The sequence below is a fragment of the Grampus griseus genome, assembly GCF_964374135.1.
Source record: "Grampus griseus genome assembly, chromosome: 1".
NCBI lineage: Eukaryota > Metazoa > Chordata > Mammalia > Artiodactyla > Delphinidae > Grampus > Grampus griseus.
In genome coordinates, this window is record NC_139017.1 from 70,493,408 (window position 1) to 70,512,200 (window position 18,793).

The window sequence follows — 18,793 nt, forward strand, 5'->3', positions numbered from 1 at the left end:
TAATAGTTCATTCTGAGAATCCCTCACCGATGTGGGGAGTGGAGCTGTTGCCCTTCAGTGTTTATACTAAAGTTCTCTATGTATATCTCATCCATTACCTGCAAGTGACTGTATCTTATTCATTTTTGTACCCCGTAGTGCCTGGCATAGTATGTAGTGCGGCGCTGTGCAATTGAACTTTCTGCAGCGATGGAAGTGTTTTATTCTGCACTGTCCTGTATGGTAGCCATTAGCCATAGTACAACTGAGAAACAGAATTTTAAAATTTAAATATCTACATGTGGCTAGTGGCTGTTGTATTAGATAGATAGCACGGGTCTGGAATCTAGGACTTCTTTTTTTTTCCATTTTATTGAGGTATAATTGACACACAGCACTGCCTAAGTTTAAGATGTACAGCATAGTGACCTGGCATCCATGTATTGCAAAATGATTACCACAGTACGTTTAGTTATCATGCATAGATTCTAGGACACTTACTAAATGATGAGCTAAGTTGAATCTTTACCTTGGATGAGGAGGTGGGGGGTGGCAGGGCATGATGGACTAGGGTAATTTGAAGAAAGCCAGAACTTCTGGAAGTTCACCTTCTTGTCTGGCTGCCAGGTGTAGTAATGGGGAGTAGAGTGAGAAGAATATCTAGGAAGAAGGAACAGTATGGGCAAAGACAGGAGCCGGAAACCATGGCAAGAGAAAGAACAGTGAAGAGCAGGGACCAAAAATAGGACGGAGCATTCACTGTGTCAGGCACGGGGGTGCTGATCAACAAGACCACCCTGACTTCGTGGACCTTACGGCCCTACGGACAAGCGCACAAGCAGCTCCACTGATTGTATGCAGTAAGGATAGGTACTGGGAGCTGTGGGAGACAGCGGAGGGGCATCAGGCAGTACTTCCTTTTCGATGCTGTGCCTAATGGCTTCGCTTGAAGACAGGGTGACCTTTCTCCCAAGTACAATGGGGAAGCTCTAAAAGGTTTTAATCAGCAAAATGGCACAGGTAAATCTGCATTTTAGTAAGGTGGTTCTACTGCATTGGCCAGTTTCCACCCCGGGTCCTTCTTAGCTTGATTGTGGTTTTTCTTTTAAACCAACCACCTCCAGTGTCTTGTCTGGTTTATGTCTTGTTTCGTTTTTCTTCCCTGCTTCCTCCTTTCCTGCGTCACTCTCTCCTGGGCCCCACGCTCTCTTCTTCCTTGATGTCCTTCTCTCTCTGATCCAAAGATCAGCCAGTAAAAAGCAGTCTCACCTGTCCAGGTAAGTGGGGTGCCAGGGTGAAGGGGGAAGAAGACCCCTCTTTTAAATTTAAAAGTTATTTATTTGTACTGTGTTGTATTTATTATTTGAATAGTTAGTACCTTCACATGACTCAGAATTTAAATGGTACAAACAAGAAGATAAGGAAAAGATTCCAACTCCATCCCTTTTCCCCGGCACAGTTTCCTTCCTCAGAGGCAACCAGTGATCTATGTTTTCTTTTGTACCCTTTCAGAGGTATTTTACACATTTTATATATATGTAAGCAAACATATAAACAAATCGTTCCTTCTCTTTTACCGTCTACATAATTCTGCATCTTCCTTTTTCCACTCAACAGCATGTCTTGGAGACTATTCCTTATCATATGTAAAGAGCCCCCTCATTCTTTTATATGACTGAATACTGTGTCATTATATTGATATACTGCAGTTTATTTAACCAGTCACCCCTTATGAACACTTAGAGTCTTGGCAGTGTTTTGTCACTGCACACAGTGCTTACATGAAGCCCCTTCTACATAGTCATTTGCTAGATACGAATAGGAGACACCTTCTGGAGGGGCAGCAACTATTGATTAGGAACTGGCAACTTGTACACTTTTCTGAAAAGGAGAGGCATAGCAATGATCTGAGCTTCTCCTGTTCCTGCAGGGGCCCTATTATTCGATCTGGTTTGGTGATCCGTGGTACCTTGAGGTTGTAGGGCCTTAATAGTTTCTAAGCAGGGTGCCTCAAGCTGGCTGTAGGAATGGGGTTGCAATACTACCAGCAAACAGACCAGATTCCTGTTCTCCCATGGTACACACAAAATAAATGGAATTTCAGAGGCTTGGGTCATCATTGTACGCCTCCTTTCTAGAACAGGGTACAAGCTGCCAATTATCCAACAGGTAAAGTTGCCAATTACCCAACTAAAGGCCTAGTTACCCTCCTAGAGACACTTGTTTTGGAGAGGGACGAAGAGACGAAGCTAAAGTGAGAGTGTCTCTGATACAGCCACTGCAGTCCTCTGCTGTGTCCCTGCAGGCTTCTGTGTGTTTGTGACCCTCCCATCCTTGCCTTCCAGTCCCCCCTTCCTTACAAATCATCACCTAAAACTAACTAGCTGTTTGTTTTTTTCTTGTCTTTTTCTCGCATTCATTTTCTCTGCTGCCTCCGTTCTGTTCCATCAGCCCCATTGCAGCCTGGTAAGACCCAACAAGCATGTATATTTGTTCACACCCTGTTCTTGCTATTGTCTCTTTGTCTCCTGACTCCAGGAAGGGCTATTTCCCTTCATGCCTTGCTGGGTATTAAAGAGATCATGCTTGCCTTGCCAACCTAGGATTCCAGATAGGTGATGTTGCCAGTGGGGTAGATGTGGCTGATCTCCCACCAGATTGAGCGGGTTACAGGGTGAGAGGGTCGGTCTCTTGTTACCCAAGACTCAGGGCCCCTTTGACAGAGCTTCCTTCTGCTACAAGGCTGGTCCCTCCCTGCCCAATTCATTGTTGTGCTTTTCTTACTCTTTCTCCAGGTTAAGTAGCCTGTCTTTGGGAGATTCAGCACCTGAACGCAAGTCCCCTTCCCACCACCGCCAACCCTCCGACACCTCTGAGACAACAGGTAACCTTCTCAGGGCATTAACACATAGACACAGAGGTGTTTACTCATACAGACAGATCTGTATACCCCAGATGTAAAACAACTTAGCCTTTATATTGAGCTCATAATGTGTGCTAGGTATTGTGTTATATGTTTTATACAGATTACCTTATTCAGTCCTTTTATCAATTGTGGAAAGTAGATTTTATCATACCTATTTTATGGATGAAGAAACTGAGACACAGAGTGGTTAAAAAATTTGCCAAGTGTACAGGCTTGTAGGAGACAAAACCAGGACCTAAAACCAGTTGAGTTTTAACTCTAGAATTCATGCTTTCTCCATCACAGGAAGCAGTCACACATACCTGCAGACGTGCACGATGTCTAGTACATGCCCACAGGGATGGAGTCAGTTAGGAGTTATAGTCTCTCTTTCTTTTTTCCTACGCTCTGCATATGGTTGTATGTGTGACAAACAGGGTTTTCTCTTGTCATTTATCCTTCCCTGGATTTTGACAAGGGGCCAGCCCTCAGTCACCCCACGTGAGTTACCCAGCTCTGCAGGACCAGCAAGCACTGGTGTCCCACCTGCTGTATTCATTGGACGTAATTTGATGGAAAACTTCCAGTCTCACTTAGGCTTCAATCCCAGGGCTGCTTCTCTGTAACACTAGCCTTCAGGCTGGAGTTGGCCATGCCCCTTCTTCGACCAGTCTCACCCAAACAGGCCTAAAAAGACAGACGTACATGAGAGAGACAAACATCTCAGCACCTCAGAGAAAGGAATTTCTTGTATAGCATACAGAGTAGATGACCGGGTTTTGTCGATCCCTGAGGAAGGCAGGCATTGCAATAGTGTGTGTGGGCAGGAAAAGTCTGGGGAACCTGGAAAGGCTTTCTGGAGGAAGAAACACACTGGGACCTCCCTGGGTTGGTCTGGCTTGTGTGCACTAACTTTCTGATGACAGTTCCTACCGAACTCCCTTCTTTCTCCTCCTTACCTCTCACCAGGTCTCGTTCAACGCTGTGTCATCATCCAAAAGGACCAGCATGGCTTCGGCTTCACCGTCAGCGGGGATCGCATTGTTCTGGTGCAGTCTGTGCGGCCTGGTGAGTGTTGCGTCCCTGCCACCTGCAGTGTACAGTTCTTACAAAGCCACCATGTATGCGACAGTGCCATAGGACTTGAAGGACTTGCATGTGCTTTCTCTGGAGGCCTGGGCATCCTGGGGCATGAATGATTCATTCTAGAACTGGTTCCCCAGGGGCATCTGGGGAAGTCTTCACAATGCTAAGCTTCCAGGCAGAATTTCTAGGGATCACACTCCAGGCTTGTTTCCCCTGTTGGAAGTGTGAAAATGGCAGAATAGCCTTCAGGTCATCAGGCTGGTGCCTGATTGCCCTCCAGGGGAGCTCCTCGTCCTGGGTTGGAAGATGCCGTGGAGAAATCGAAGACCCGCTTTCTTCTTTCTCACCTTCACATGACCTTGCTCCGTGCACGAATGGTCACTGTGCTGCAGCAGTTCACAGTTGAGACAGGCACACTGGTCTAAATGTATTTGCAGATATATTAACACTAAGTAATAAATGACCTAAAGATGTGTGTTGGACAGTACGTGGGAGGAAAGGGTGTTTGTAAGTTTGTATTTGGGTAGTTGGTGGTTCGAAGCTAAGTATTTCCCTTCTGATCAGTTTAGGAAGCCTCCTTAGAAGAAAATAGGATTTCAGGAGTAGTTTGAAAGATGGCCATGGAAAACACATTGGCAGGATAGAAATTTGGTGGGAAGGGAGGGCATTATAAGCAAATCGATTGAGTAACCAGTGATGTGTGAAAAAGCTTCAGATATTTCAAAGCACTATCATATGTTAGGTGGTAGAATCATTGTTGTTAAGTGACCCAGACTGAAGAAGATGATCAGGAAGGAGATGGGAGTAGGGGAGAGTATGAAGCAAGTATCCCTAACACAAGCAAGTATCCGTAACAGGAGTGAACTTCAGTGTAGCCAGTGGGATTGGGCCTGGCAACGTGGTGCGTCATAGGCTTGAAGAAGAGTACAAGGAAAGGGGTAGGGGGCAGGCCAGCATTTTCCCACTAAGAACAGTGCAAAATGGGAAGGAAATATACTTACATAATTTGGGAGAAATATTTGGGATTTATTTAATGGGAAAAGTGAAAAGAGTATTTCAAATTTATGACCAAAATGAGGTATGTGGATCATACAGGGATATAAATAATTATAGCTCCTTATGTTTGGTAGTTAACTTTTGTCAGTGAGAGGTTTGTTTTTCATATCCTAGGGTAGAGCTCTGAAAAGATACTTTTATTCTTTGCTTCCATATTCTCTCAAGGTTCCTGGACTAGGGTGAGACAGAGCAAGTGGGACTGCCAGTAACTTGTACTTTGCCTCTATGGTCTGTTTGATACAAAAAGTATGGGGACCCCCTCCAGTGAAGTGTGAGTTCAGCACTCTTCCAATTTTGCCTCCTCTCAGACCTGGAGAGGAAAGAACAAAATGATGGCTTGCAGTAAAATACGAGTTTTGAAAAATCTGTGTATGTATGAGTACTTCGGGCAGGAGAGAAGAAGAGACTTCATTTGGATTGGCATTGAAATCACAAGAGCAACAAAGCAGTTGTTGTCTTTTCCAGATTTTAGGCTTCTCAGTTCACTGTTTCTCAAAGTGTAGTCTGTGTTCTGCCTACATCAGAATCACCTAGGCCCTTAGGATGATTGAAATCCTCATTCCGGGGCCCAGTCCCAGAAGTACTGAATCACTTGCTAGCAAGGGGGTCAAGGAATATGCTTTTTAACAAGTTCTCCTGGTGAGTCTCATGCTTACTGAAGTTTAGAACTTCTGCTCTAATTCCGTTACTCTGAAAAGTTTAATTTCTTTTAATCCCTAAGTTATTAGAAGTCACCTCATGTGTTTCATACATTCAGGCAAAATAGCTCTTTCCTCTCCACCTTTAGTTTCTAGATGACAGTGTAAAAGAGAGTTTTCAAGCTACTTGCAAGTACTTTTCCATAAATAGCACACTTAAGGTGAGGGTAGTCTGGGTCCCAATACTGAAAAGCCAAATTGGAATGTAGTCATCACTGTAATTTCTCTTTTCAGACTAGAAACATCTAGATGTGCTTTGTCGGAGTTTTGTTTTGATCAGATGAATGCAACTTACAGATTTAAGGATCATCTTGGGGCAGATTTACAAGAAACATAATTTTTATGCTTCTCGTGAACTTCTTTCTTTCTTTTTTTTTTAATACGCTTTCTGAATGAACGTATTTTAAATATTTATTTATTTATTTATTTAGCTGCATCGGGTCTTAGTTGCATTACGCGGGAACTTCCATTGCAGCTCGCAGGCTCTTCGTTGTGGCACACAAGCTTCTCTCTAGTTGTGACGTGCAGGCTCCAGAGCACGCAGCCTCAGTAGTTGCGGTGCACAGGCTCAGTAGATGAGGCATGTGGGCTCTGTAGTTGTGGCACGTGGGCTGTCTAGTTGAGGCAGACGGGCTCAGTAGTTGTGGCATGTGGACTCTCTAGTTGAGGCACGTGGGCTCGGTAGTTGTGGTGCGTGAGCTTAGTTGCCCCGTGGCATGTGGGATCTTAGTTCCCCACCCAGGGATCGAACCCGAGTCCCCTGCATTGGAAGGTGGATTCTTTACCACCGGACCCCCAGGGGAGTCCCTCATGAACTTATCTCATCATTAGTGTTTCTTATGCTTCCTGGGTATAACTTAAACTAGGACTCTAACTTATTTAAAACTACATTTGGCCTTCCATATGCGCGAGTTTCGCATCTGAGAATTCTGCATCCATGGATTCAACCAGCTGCAGATTGAAATTTCCATCTGCGGTTGGTTGAATCCACAGATGCGAAACCTGCAGGTGTGTACTACTCCATTTTAAGTAAGGGGCTTGAACATCTGCAGATTTTAATATCTGTGGGAGGTACTAGAACTAATCCCCGGTGGATACTGAGGGATGACTGTACGTGGTGATCAAAACCACTGCAGCTCCAGAACAATTTTTTAACAGAAAATAAAGCAGTGATCATTATCATCCTTAATGCTAGGAACCCCCATAATATCCTTGTGAACTTCTCAGGGCTTAGGGACCACAGTTTGAAAACGCTTGTTGTAATCCTTTTCTCATACTCCTCTTAAAAATGATTATTACTTCAGCAATTATTTAATACAGTGAACTCGTTCTTCCCACTGGATAATAGAAATAACTCTTATTTGACCTTGGAACATCTAGACACATTCAAATAAAGCACACATTACTCTCCCCAGAGCATGGCCCTGCCTCTCTGCCACCTTGGCCTGGCTCTCAGAGGAGAAGTCTGGCTTCTGAGCCAGGTGGAGGAAAGAGCAAGAGATGTGTCCTTATACAGTCCAGTCCAGCTCAAAGGTAGTTGTGTCACTGGAGCAGAATAGGATGTACACCCAGCATTTGAGGCACTTAACACAGAGAGGTGAGAAGAGATTTGAGGGGGAAGGTGACCTGACAGGGTTGTTGGTGTAGATTCAGCCACCTCTGGAAAGGTCGTGGGGCTCTGCTGACCAGGCCTTCTCCTTCCTCACAGGAGGTGCAGCCATGAAAGCCGGTGTGAAAGAGGGCGACCGGATCATCAAAGTGAGTGACCTTCCCTCTCCGCCCCAGAGGAGGGGGTGCAGCGTCACTTCTGGCCTTGGCCATCCTCCACACTTCCGTTTTCGTACCAGCTGTCATCAGCCACTGAGTAGGGGGGTGGTACCATGACAGTGAGTAGTATAATGTGACAGAGACTGGGGACTAAGATAGCTGGGTTCCATATTCTAGGCCCTTCTTGACTCTGACCAAGCTTCTGTAATGTTTTACTATGCTAGAGAACATTGACAAATGGCTCCCTAAAGGAGTGGCGATTGACCACTGACCAGGAGAAGGATCCCCTGGGCTTCCACTGCCATTAACTCAATAATGTTGTTTGTCCCCCAACAGGTGAACGGCACCATGGTGACCAATAGCTCACATCTGGAAGTGGTGAAGCTTATCAAATGTGAGTTGGGGAGAGCTGACAGTGAAAGAAATTAGGGGATCAGATGGGGCACGGGTGGAAGCAGGCCCGTTGCCCCAGGAGGCTTCCTTTGTAGACGTGTGAGGCAGCCGAAGTCTTTCTTCTTGGCCTGATCATTGTAGACTACCACAGTTCCCCACTGTCATTTCAAGTGGAGACACTATTAGTCTCTCATCCGACATCTTTATTTTTCCACCCATCTTTGCCCTATGTTTTAGATCATATTCTACTAAGACCAGGTCTCACTCAGATACCACTCACTCCCCTCTCCCAGTCCCAGGAAACAAGGGACTGGGCAGGCAGCTCCCACATAGTTACGGGTGGGATTTTGGTTGAGGTCTCTGCATGAGGAAAGGAAAGGAAGGGATACTTGTGTTGATGCAGGATGGAAGGACAGGAATTAGAGGACAGGTGGGGCATTAAAAGTGAGGAGAACTTTACCTGCAGAATTATAAGCTTAATGGAAGGAGAAGGGAGAACCCCCTCCTTTGTACCTTGAATGTCTGCTATTGAAAACAATACCACTTGAGCAAGCCTCTCTTTGCCTTCCTCCAGCTGGTGCCTATGTTGCACTGACCCTCCTGGGCTCTTCACCCTCGTCCATTGGTGTTTCTGGGCCCCAGCAGGACCCAGTCCCAGCAGGAGCTCCCCGAGTCACCCCTGTGATCCCACCACCACCACCCCCTCCACCTCTGCCACCTCCACAGCGCATCACAGGACCCAAACCTCTGCAGGTAATGGTCTGCCTACTCCTCTTCTCATTCTGGTGTCCCTTTGAAGAGCTCCCCATTGGAATGAAAGCAGGTTAAATCAAATGGCAGGCTGGCAGAAAGAGACAAGCCAAAGAGCTGCATGAAGGCCATCAAAAAGTAGAGCAAAATGAGAACTGCATTAAAGGGGTGCTCCATGCCTTAGTGTCCTCTTTCCATGTAAGTGCATATGCAGTTTATCAGATAGCAGCATGCAGTGTGTTTCCTGTGTGTGTGCAGGACTCTAAGGAGGCCCTTTGAGAGTTCTCCTCCCCGTCGGGGAGAAGGTGCACACCTCCAGCCATGGTCAGAGGCATCTGTAAAGACTGTTGCCAGTCATTGTTACAAGGGTGTGGAATAAGTCAAGGAGTAGGGGAAAAGGCTTCCTGGGGAGAAAGGCTGCTTGGAGGAATGAAATATGGAGCCTAGTCTGTAGGGGAGAGAGTCAGGAAAGGACAAGAATAGTAGGGAGAGAACCCAAGGACCAGGATAACCTGTGTGAGGAGTTAAAGAGGACAGGAGGCAGATAGGAATAGGGAACAGGATTTTCTGGTTGGAAAGAAGACCGACCAGCAAGTCCTGGGAGACTTCAGAGAGCAATTGATAACAGATGTGATTACAGCCAGGGTTTCTAGGAAATTAGGAATGAAATCAAAATCAGATTTTATGTTTACTGAATTTCAGTCAGATACTGAGTGTTATACAAAACATTCTTACGACCTAGGCTCTACTCTCATAGCTTTCCTTGACCAGGAATCAGCTAGTAGACGAGAATAAAAGCTATTGATCTGGTCCCCAATTCTCACTACTATCATATTTTCCATTCTTAGGATCCTGAATTTCAAAAACATGCCACCCAGATCCTTAGGAATATGCTGAGGCAGGAGGAAAAAGAGTTACAGGTAAGGTCACTGCTGAGGGCAGATTGGCCATTGCCTTAATGAAATAATACTTTATCAGAGCAGTCTGCCAGTGTGTACAACTTAATTTGCAGGCCATATCCTATCACAGTAAAACCTTAAAAAGTCAAACTTCAGGCCTACTAAAGAATTGTCATAGGCCAGTGGAATTTGTTAAAGCAGAATTTGATGGATAGAGTGAATAGGGTAATAGAGCTTATGGTAATAGATTAGAATGGTGACTATGTAGAGAAAAGACAAACAAGTGATGAGACAGGTAGAATAAAATGAGGGAACATGAGAACTGAGGAAAATCAGTTGGAATTGATCTTAGAGGTTCTGGGAAGGGAAGGATAAGAGGGAAGGAAGGTGGGGGTGGGGGGTGAATGCCAGGCCAGGCTGATGGAGGAGGGGATGCAGAGAGATTTCCAGGCCTGGGGAATGATGCACAGGGAGAACAGGAAGAAGATTAATTTGGCTGGACGGGAATAACCAGATTCCTATAACAGCCATGGCTTACAATGGGCTCCTTGCCCCTTCATTTCAATTCAACAAATTTCTAAGTTCCCACTGTTTGTAAAGCATTGCTTTAGTTCCTACAGTATACAGAGATTAAAACGATTAGACAGTTCTTGCCCTCAACATGTTTACAATCTCATGGGGAAAATTCACATTACGGTAAGAGAGTGGGAGGAACAAAGAGCTTGCAATAAGAGAACAAAGAAGAGAGCAGTTAATTAATAATGGGAAATGTGAGGGAAACTTCACTGAGAAGATTGTATTTCAGCTGGGCCTTGAAGGATAGGGCTTCAGTAGGCAAAAGAGATGAGGAAGAGAACGCTGGTAAATGGACAGCATAGGTCAAAGGCACCAAGACATGAAAATATACTCATTTATTTAACAAACATTGAGTTCCTGCTGTGTGCTAGGTACTGTGTGTGTGCTGCAGTGGAGGCATGGGCCAGTGCTAGGCACAAAGGTTAGAATGGTTATAAAGATAAGTGAGAGATGAATCTTTCCCTTAAGGAGTTTATAATCCAGTAGAATATCAATGGATGAATGAAGATAAAGTTATACTGCACTATAATAAGTGCTGATACTTGCATTTTGATGCAAGTCATAGAATAATCAAGATAGTGTGATACTGGTATAAAGATAGACCTATAGATCAGTAGAATAGAATTCAGAGTCCAGAGATTAATCCATACATCTGTGGTCAATTGGTTTTTGACAGTGTCAAGATAGTTCAGTGGAGAAAGAATGGTCTTTTCAACAAATGGTTCTGGGACAACAGGATATCTATATGCAGAGAATGAATTTGAACTCTTACCTCACACAATAAACAAAATTTAACTCAAAATGGATCAAAGGGCCTTCCCTGGTAGCACAGTGGTTGAGAGTCCGCCTGCCGATGCAGGGGACACGGGTTCGTGTCCCGGTCCGGGAAGATCCCACATGCCGCGGAGCGGCTGGGCCTGTGAGCCATGGCCGCTGAGCCTGCACGTCCAGAGCCTGTGCTTCTCAACGGGAGAGGCCACAGCAGTGAGAGGCCCGCGTACCGCAAAAAAAAAAAAAAAAAAAAGGATCAAAGACTTAAATGTAAGAGCTAAAACTATTTTTAAAAACTATAAGACTCTTAGAAGAAAACACAGGTATAAATCTTTATGACCTTGGATGAGGCAATGGTTTCTAGGCTGTGACACCAAAAGCATAAACAACCCCCACAAAAAGATAAATTAGACTTCATCAAAATTAAAAACTTTTATCCATCAAAGGACACTGTCAAGAAAGTAAAAAGACAACCACAGAATAGGAGAAAATATTTGCAGCACATATATCTGATAAGGGTCTAGTACCAGAATATGTAATAGACGCTTAAAACTCAACCCAATTTAAAAGTTAGCAGAGAATTTGAATACACAGTCCAATAAAGAAGACATACAAATGGCCAATAAGCACATGAAAAGATGCTTAATATCATTAGTCATTAGGGAGAGGCTAACCAGAACTACGAGATACCACTGCACACACACTAGGATGGCTAGAGCCAAAATAGCAGTTATTGGTGAGCATGTGGAGAAGTTGGAGAAATGTTTGTTTATATTTTGTCTACATATCCGCTCTCCTAATCTACTCCCACCGTAGTGCAGCCAGTTTGGCAATTCTTCAAAATATTAAACGTACAATCTGTCAATTCCACACCAAAGTATATACCCAAGAGAGTTCAAAGCATAAAAGCTGTACATAAACATTCATAATAGCATTGCTTAATTGCATAATGGCCAAGAAGTGGAAACAACCCAAATTCCCATTAACTGATGAGTAGATAAACCAAATGTGTTGTATCCATAAAGTGGGATATTATTCAGCCATAAAAAGGAATGAAGTACTGATACATGCTTTAACATGGAAGACCCCTGAAAACAGACTAAGTGAAAGAAGCCAGACACAAAAGGCCACATATTGTATGATTCCATCTGTGTGGAAGTCCAGAAGAGGTAAATCCATAAAAACAGAAAGTAAATTAGTGGTTGCCAGGAGGTGGAGGAAGGGGAAATTGGGAGTGACTGCTTTCTTGTTGGGTTGATAGAAGTGTTCTGGAATTAGATAGTGGGGATGTTTGTACAACTCTGTGAATATACTAAAAACCACTGAACTGTATACTTTTCTTTTTTAATATTTATTTATTTTCTTTATTTTTTTGGCTACGTCGGGTCTTAGTTGCGGCCTGCGGGATCTTTTTCGTTGCCGTGTGTCGGCTCTTGGTTTTGGTGTGCGGGCTTAGTCGCCCCGTGGCATGTGGGATCTTAGTTCCCCGACCAGGGATCAAACCCGAGTCCCCTGCCTTGGAAGGCGGATTCTTTACCACTGGACCACCAGGGATGTCCCCTAAATTGTATACTTTAAAATGGCGAAGTTTATGTTATGTGAATTATATGTCGATAATAATTTTTAAAATATTTTTTAAATGCCATTAAAGCCCAAAAGAAGGATTAATTAATTATGCAGTGATCAGAGGAGGCTTCATGAGATGACATTCCAGTTGGGTTCAGTCTTTTTCACTCTGGAATGTGCTTTGGGCCTTCAATACCATGATGAGCTTGAAGTTTATTCTGAAAGCAGTGGGAATTGATCAAAGGATTTGAGTAGGGGAGTGATCATATCTTCAAATCAGTTTTCTTTAGAAAAGTGTGTTAAGTGGATTGATACATAAGGAAACTGTCTCGGAAGCTGTTTCAGTAGATAAGAAATGATGAAAAAAAAGTTTAAAAATAAAGTTAATGAGAAATTTAAAAAAAAGAAAGAAATGATGACCGATTTAACAAGAACAGCAGGAGTAAGAACAGAAGGAGGGATGGCAATGTGAGACACATTGAATTCCCTCCATTCCCTGGCGGTCCAGGAGTTAGGACTCTGCGCCTCCACTGCAGGGGGCATGGGTTCGATCCCTGGTCGAGGAACTAAGATCCCTCATGCCACTCGGTGTGGCCAAAAGAAAAAAGAACAGAAAGGGTTGGCAATGGGAGACATCTCAGGGGTCAGGTCAGTAGAACATATCAACTGGAAGGGGGAGGTAAAGAAGAAGAAAGCAAAGATAGCCCCAAGTTTGTGTGCCTACATAGATGGTGATACCATTGATGGAGTGAGGCGGAAGAGAGGAGCAGGGTTTAGGGGAAAGGAGTGAAGGTGATCTTTGGATGTACTGAGTTTAAGCACCCATGGGAGGTTCAGATAAAAAGATCATCCACCAGGCGCATGGAGATAACAAGGATGAACCTCAGGAGAAAAGATTGGGTTGAAATAGAGATTCGGGTGGCCTCAGCATACAGGTGGTAGTTGAAACTGGGGACTAGACGGTGTCACCTAGGGCACCACTGCAGAAAAGAGGAGAGAGCTGAGGGCAGAATTTCGGAACATCCGTGCTTCTGTAGCACACCGCACCAACCTCTAACATCACACCAGTTGCTGTTGTATTTGTATTTTAATTATTTATTTGTCCTCCTCTATTGGGCTAAGTTCCTTCAAGGCCAGGACCATGCCCACATTTGCATATTCCTCCTGCACAGCTGGCACAGGGCCTGGTGTGTATCAGCTCCCTGTAAATGTTTGCAGGGCTGAAGGCTCACCTAGATTGAAGAGAGGAGGAGGGGGTAAAGCTGTGGTTGGGGAGAGGGGTGTGAGGTGACCCAAGACAGTGTTGAGTTAAGAAGTCAAAAGAGGATAGCATTTGGAGGAGGTGGGTGTTTAAAGAGGTCTGGAGAGATGAGGACTAAGAAGAGACCATTGGATTCAGCCAGTGGGTCATTTCGCCTTTGGAAGAGCGAGGTGATGAGCGGAACTCAGCTGTGTATGCTGAAGAGTGGCTGGAAGGCTACGAAGTCTGGGCTCTGCATAGAGACTCCTGTTTGGAAACATGTGGCTGTGAAAGGAAAGAGAAAGGAAAGAGAAAAGACGGTGGCTTGAAGAATAATCAGACTTGATGGAAAAGGTTTTGTTGTAGTGGCTTGTTTTTGTTTTAAGACAGGAAACGAGCATTTTTGTAGGGTGAGGGGAAGGAGCCATTGGAAAGAGGAGACTTTGGAGATACGTGAACGATGCCCAGGAGGAGCCCGAGGCAGCTGGAGGCACTAACCTTGTGGAAGATTTAGACAGAGTTTCTATTCTGAGAAAGAGGGAAAGGGTGGCTGCAGATGCCTTGAAATGGAGTAAAGTTGGGAAAGCTCTTACCAGCCGATACTATCTGCAGAGACTAAGAGGAGGGTTGGGGGCTTGAGAGGCGTGGAGAAGATGAGACGGCAAGCATGGCCCCAGACGATCTTGGAGAAAATGTGCACCTGACGTCTTTATTTAACTACTTAACCCGCCAACTTCACTGAGCATTTCATTTGGTAGTAAAACGATAATAGCTGCCATGTATTCAGTCAAGTAATTATGCACCAGACATTCTGCTCAGCACTTTCCATACATAATCTCATTCAGAACGTACAGCCATCCCCAAAGGCAGGTACCGTCGTCTCCATTTGATCCATGAGGACGTAGTAAAGCTTGCCCAAGTCTACACAGCTAGTAAGCCAGAATTCAGAGCCAGGCCTCCCTGACTGCAAAGCCCAAGCCCTAAACACGCATGCTGTGCTCTGCCGTATGCTGGGAGGATGCTAGATAAGTCTCAGAGTGATTCCCAGCTACAGGGCTGGGGGACGGGGGTGCTTCTTCCTCTCATCTCCTGTGGTTCTCACTGTGTGTATGTTTCCTCCTTAGCACTTTTTTGTGTGTGCTGGTCTGGCCAGTCACTTAAATATCTAACCCTTCGGCAGCAGTCAAGGAAGACCTCATTTAGCAAGTAGGCCTTAAGAACAGGTCAGATTAGGACGGGCCTTTGTGTCATGTCTTCTTTCTCTAGTTGCCTCGTGTTCTTTTTCTCACCATTTATACCTCTTTCTGCTCCTGAGTGATGGTGAAATAACATGTATCTCCTAGGAGGCAGAGATCTCCTTTCTCTCCTCTTTGTTTTGGGATAACTGCCTACTCTCCCCACTGGTGAGTCGTCCATTCTCTACTAACCACTCCTCTGCCTTTTCCCTTCCTCCTTGTCCTCCTTGCCCCCCCCCCGCCCCCCAGCGTATCTGTGAGGTGTATAGCCGGAACCCCGGCAGCCTGCTGGAAGAGCAGATCGAAGGCGCCCGGCGGCGAGTCACTCAGTTACAGCTGAAGATCCAGCAGGAGACTGGTGGCTTAGTGGTGAGTGATGATAGGCGTAGCTCTAGGAAGGGCACGTGCAGGTGGACGGAGGGGAGAATAAGGGAGAAATCTAGGACGGAGGCTTCCCGAGTCATACAGGACCGCAGGGCTGAGCCAGTGAGTGTTTAGTGTTTTACAAAGAAACAAGTCAGCAGTTCTTTATATAGCACCACAGAGACTGAGCACTGTCCTGACACTTGGGATCTCATAAAAAGAAATAGCCTGTTTCTTGCCCTCCAGCAGCTTACAGTTGCAATAGAAAGAAATAAATATGAAATAAATCAGACTGTCGGCTTTAATCTCCTAATTATCCATCCCCTTCTGGGTAGTTTCCTCATAGCTGATGTATATTCTGACACTAATTTTACTCAGTATTCATCTGGTAGCTTTTCCCATCACCTCTCCCTTCAGTAATGGGTCTTCTCAAAGAAGTACGAGCACTTTTAAAAGTCAGCCTAAGTAAAGGATCTCCAGTCAGTTGAGAGGGGTCTGTAGCAGTACTAACCACACTTTGTGGGAAATCCCAGAGAGGAGGCACTTCCTTATCTGTTCTAGTCAGGGACTTATTAATTAATAAGTATTAATTAGTGTCTTACTTCTCTCCGTCAGGCCTTAATTCTTTGGGTAAATAAGTAACTCTCCAAAAACTTTAAGATCTCCAAGAATAATATTTGCCAAAGCCAATAGAAAATTATTTGAGGATTATCTACTTTCTCTTTCAGAACATCCAGATCAAAAAAGTCTGGGAAACACAGGCTAATCAAATTTAAACTTTTATTTTCTGAAGGACTTCTCGGTATCACACGGTTGATAGGAGCTCAGGTTTAGGACTTAGACCGTCTGGATTCACCTCCCAGCTATAGTGCTCACCAGCTTTAAGACTCTTGGGCAAGTGACTTAACCCCTGGGAGCCTTGGTGTCCTCATTTGTGAAATGGAGCTACGGCAGGATCTGCCTAGTAGTGGTATTGTCAGAATTAAAGGATGCCCTCAGCACGGGGCCAGTGCATGTTTGCTGCTGCCGCTGCCTCTGCGCTCGTGTGCTCTGTAAGTGGTTGAGTCTGAAACATTCAGCTTGGAATCTAGGGGTCTGAGCGCCAACCCTGGCTTTATAGTTTACCGGCTGTGTACCTTGGGCAAGTTACTTAAAACCTCTGGGCTTCTGTTTCCTCATTTATAACATGGGAGTACTATACCTGCCTCAGAGTTGTTGAAAAACTCAGTGAGATATAGACTAGAGTGCATCATAAACAGTAAAGCACTGGCAACATAATTCCCTCCACAAATGGCTGGTCAGCCCCAGTCCAGCGCCTGTCAGTCTTCAAAGATCTTTAGAGGCAGAGCTTTCCATCTGCTAGAGCTTTTCATACTCCTTGATAGTTCGGAAGTTCTTTCTGTGTCCAGCCCAACTAAGGCAATAGACGCTTTGAGGTCCAGGGTGAGAAATCAAGTAAGTTTTTAGAATTTTGCTAATAGTAAAGCTCCCTTTTCACCATTAGGGGTCACCATTCTCCTCAAACTGTACAAATGAAGCAATAGCTCTTCCAAAGGGGCATTTTTCAGGCAATGAAGCAGAAGAGGCCACTAATTGTAAGCAGATGTTATCTGCTGAGACTGAGGGAAGGGTTGATTGGAGGAAAACAGTAGGGGGAGAGGTTCACAGCATATGTCCGCCCTCCGGACCTTTCTTTTTTAGGACATACTTCCGCTATATGGTGACACCAGCCAGAGATCATCAGAAGGTGAGTCCCGTCAGCACGCCTTTTCTCTCTGGCACATCTCTAGTCTACATTGCTTATCTATTCTGTTGTCCCGTCCCTTTGGGGCAGATTCAGGGGGTAAAAAAAATATATACCTGCCTCTGAGAAATAGAATAATGAGAGAAAGCAGTACCAGTGACAGGGAACTTGGATACAACTTATTCAGTAGAAATGAGTGTATAACCAGTAGCCCTGGATAGATAAGTGCCAGGAAAATACTAGAATGATGGTGGTCCAGACAACAGCATGCCTACCAGCACCTAGCAGCTAGGAGCTCAAGAGATGCTGTCATAAGAGGAGATGGATGGGAACCAGAAGAGGGTTGGGATGAGCTTGAGGGCTAGCACTCGTTGCAAGGTAGAGCTATGGAGGATTATTTTAGGAGGTGACACTGCCTGGGCTCAGGTGTACAGGTAGGTAAAAGCTAGGTTTAGAGGTTCTCGGGGAGTCGTGTAAGAGAGATGAAGGGAAACTGGGAAAGAAAGGCAGGTGGCAGCTTCGCCCTCCTGCCCTGGGCACAGGTTCCCAGAATAAAGGCCCTTCTTTCCCCCCGGCCACAGCTCCTTCCTCACTGTGTAAACTCCTTTATTCTCAGGCCGACTCTCTCTGGATTCCCAGGAGGGGGACAGTGGCCTGGACTCTGGCACAGAGCGCTTTCCTTCCCTCGGCGAGGTGAGTGCCAAAGCGGGGGGAGCCCCTTTTAAAACCATACATTCAGTTTTCCTTCTCTGAACACCTAAAGGTTCTGTGCTCACTGCTTACACCAAGGCCTCTGGCCTGTCATCTGTGGCCCTCTGGTATAGTTCCAGTTCTAAGGGTTTTAGTCATTCTGCTCTGGGATCCAAAAAAAGGGGGTTCAGTTGCATCCTGCACTCAAGATCAGCGAATCTGGCTTCTGTTTTATCATCGTCAACTCTGTAGTACAGAGTCGGGTGGAGAAAGAGGCCATTTCTTTAACTGTAGCAAGCCTTTTTTGAGTGTAAGGGAGCAGAGACGAAAATTCTCTAAAACAGTGACTGGACCAGAAACACATTGCCAGCTGGCTGCGAATAACACCATCTTGGAGTAATCGGAGGGGGCAGCCTCTCTTTCTTTGTCACAGATTTTTCTGTACTTGAACAACTTATCTTTTCTGGAGTGGTCAGAAGAACTTCAGGCTTTGGCTTCAAAGGTTGTCTTCTAGGTGTTCTCGGTCTGCATATATTAATTGCAAATATAAACTTGCAATATAAAAATAAGAGTGAATGGAAGAAGTAATAATGGTGTGAGCAAAATATTTACTTAGCCAGCTTAATTAAATACATGAATAAGTAATTGAAAACATGTTTAAAACCTAATTTTAAATAATAGCGGGAATTTTATTTCTTTACTGCTCCTGTCTATTCGTGGGAAGATGATGAATGTACGTGGAAGGATCAGTATGTCAGAAAGACACCAAGAAGGGGGAGGAGGGTCCTAAATAATCCACAGTTGACATTCCCCTGCGGGCTCCACATCTGGAAGCAATGCAGCCTAGTGGGCAGTGGGTTGAGACTGCCCAGGTTGCATCCAGGGAACACCACATTGCTAACTATTCGACCTTCAGCAAGTCCCAGAACCTCTCCAAGTCTTAAGTTTCCCTGTGTGAGAAGTGGGAGGAATAATAGTTTCTACCTCAAAGGGCTATTGTGAGCATTAAATAAGGTGGTACATAACCAAGGGCTAGTATAATGTCAGGCACAGAGTAAGTACTGGACTTTTATTA

General features: G+C 44.9%; 1 protein-coding gene across 1 annotated transcript in view; it reads left to right on the forward strand.

Annotated features, from left to right (window-relative positions):
- ARHGEF11 (Rho guanine nucleotide exchange factor 11) overlaps nt 1–18,793 on the forward strand; it is a 111,815-nt gene that overhangs the window by 60,159 nt on the left and 32,863 nt on the right. The window contains exons 2-12 of the mRNA XM_082667487.1: nt 1,224–1,256; nt 2,431–2,445; nt 2,775–2,863; nt 3,854–3,952; nt 7,433–7,482; nt 7,828–7,885; nt 8,459–8,637; nt 9,483–9,554; nt 15,171–15,290; nt 16,986–17,031; nt 17,645–17,721. Coding sequence (XP_082523613.1) covers nt 1,224–1,256; nt 2,431–2,445; nt 2,775–2,863; nt 3,854–3,952; nt 7,433–7,482; nt 7,828–7,885; nt 8,459–8,637; nt 9,483–9,554; nt 15,171–15,290; nt 16,986–17,031; nt 17,645–17,721 — 838 coding nt within the window. The remainder of the gene's footprint in view (nt 1–1,223; nt 1,257–2,430; nt 2,446–2,774; nt 2,864–3,853; nt 3,953–7,432; nt 7,483–7,827; nt 7,886–8,458; nt 8,638–9,482; nt 9,555–15,170; nt 15,291–16,985; nt 17,032–17,644; nt 17,722–18,793) is intronic.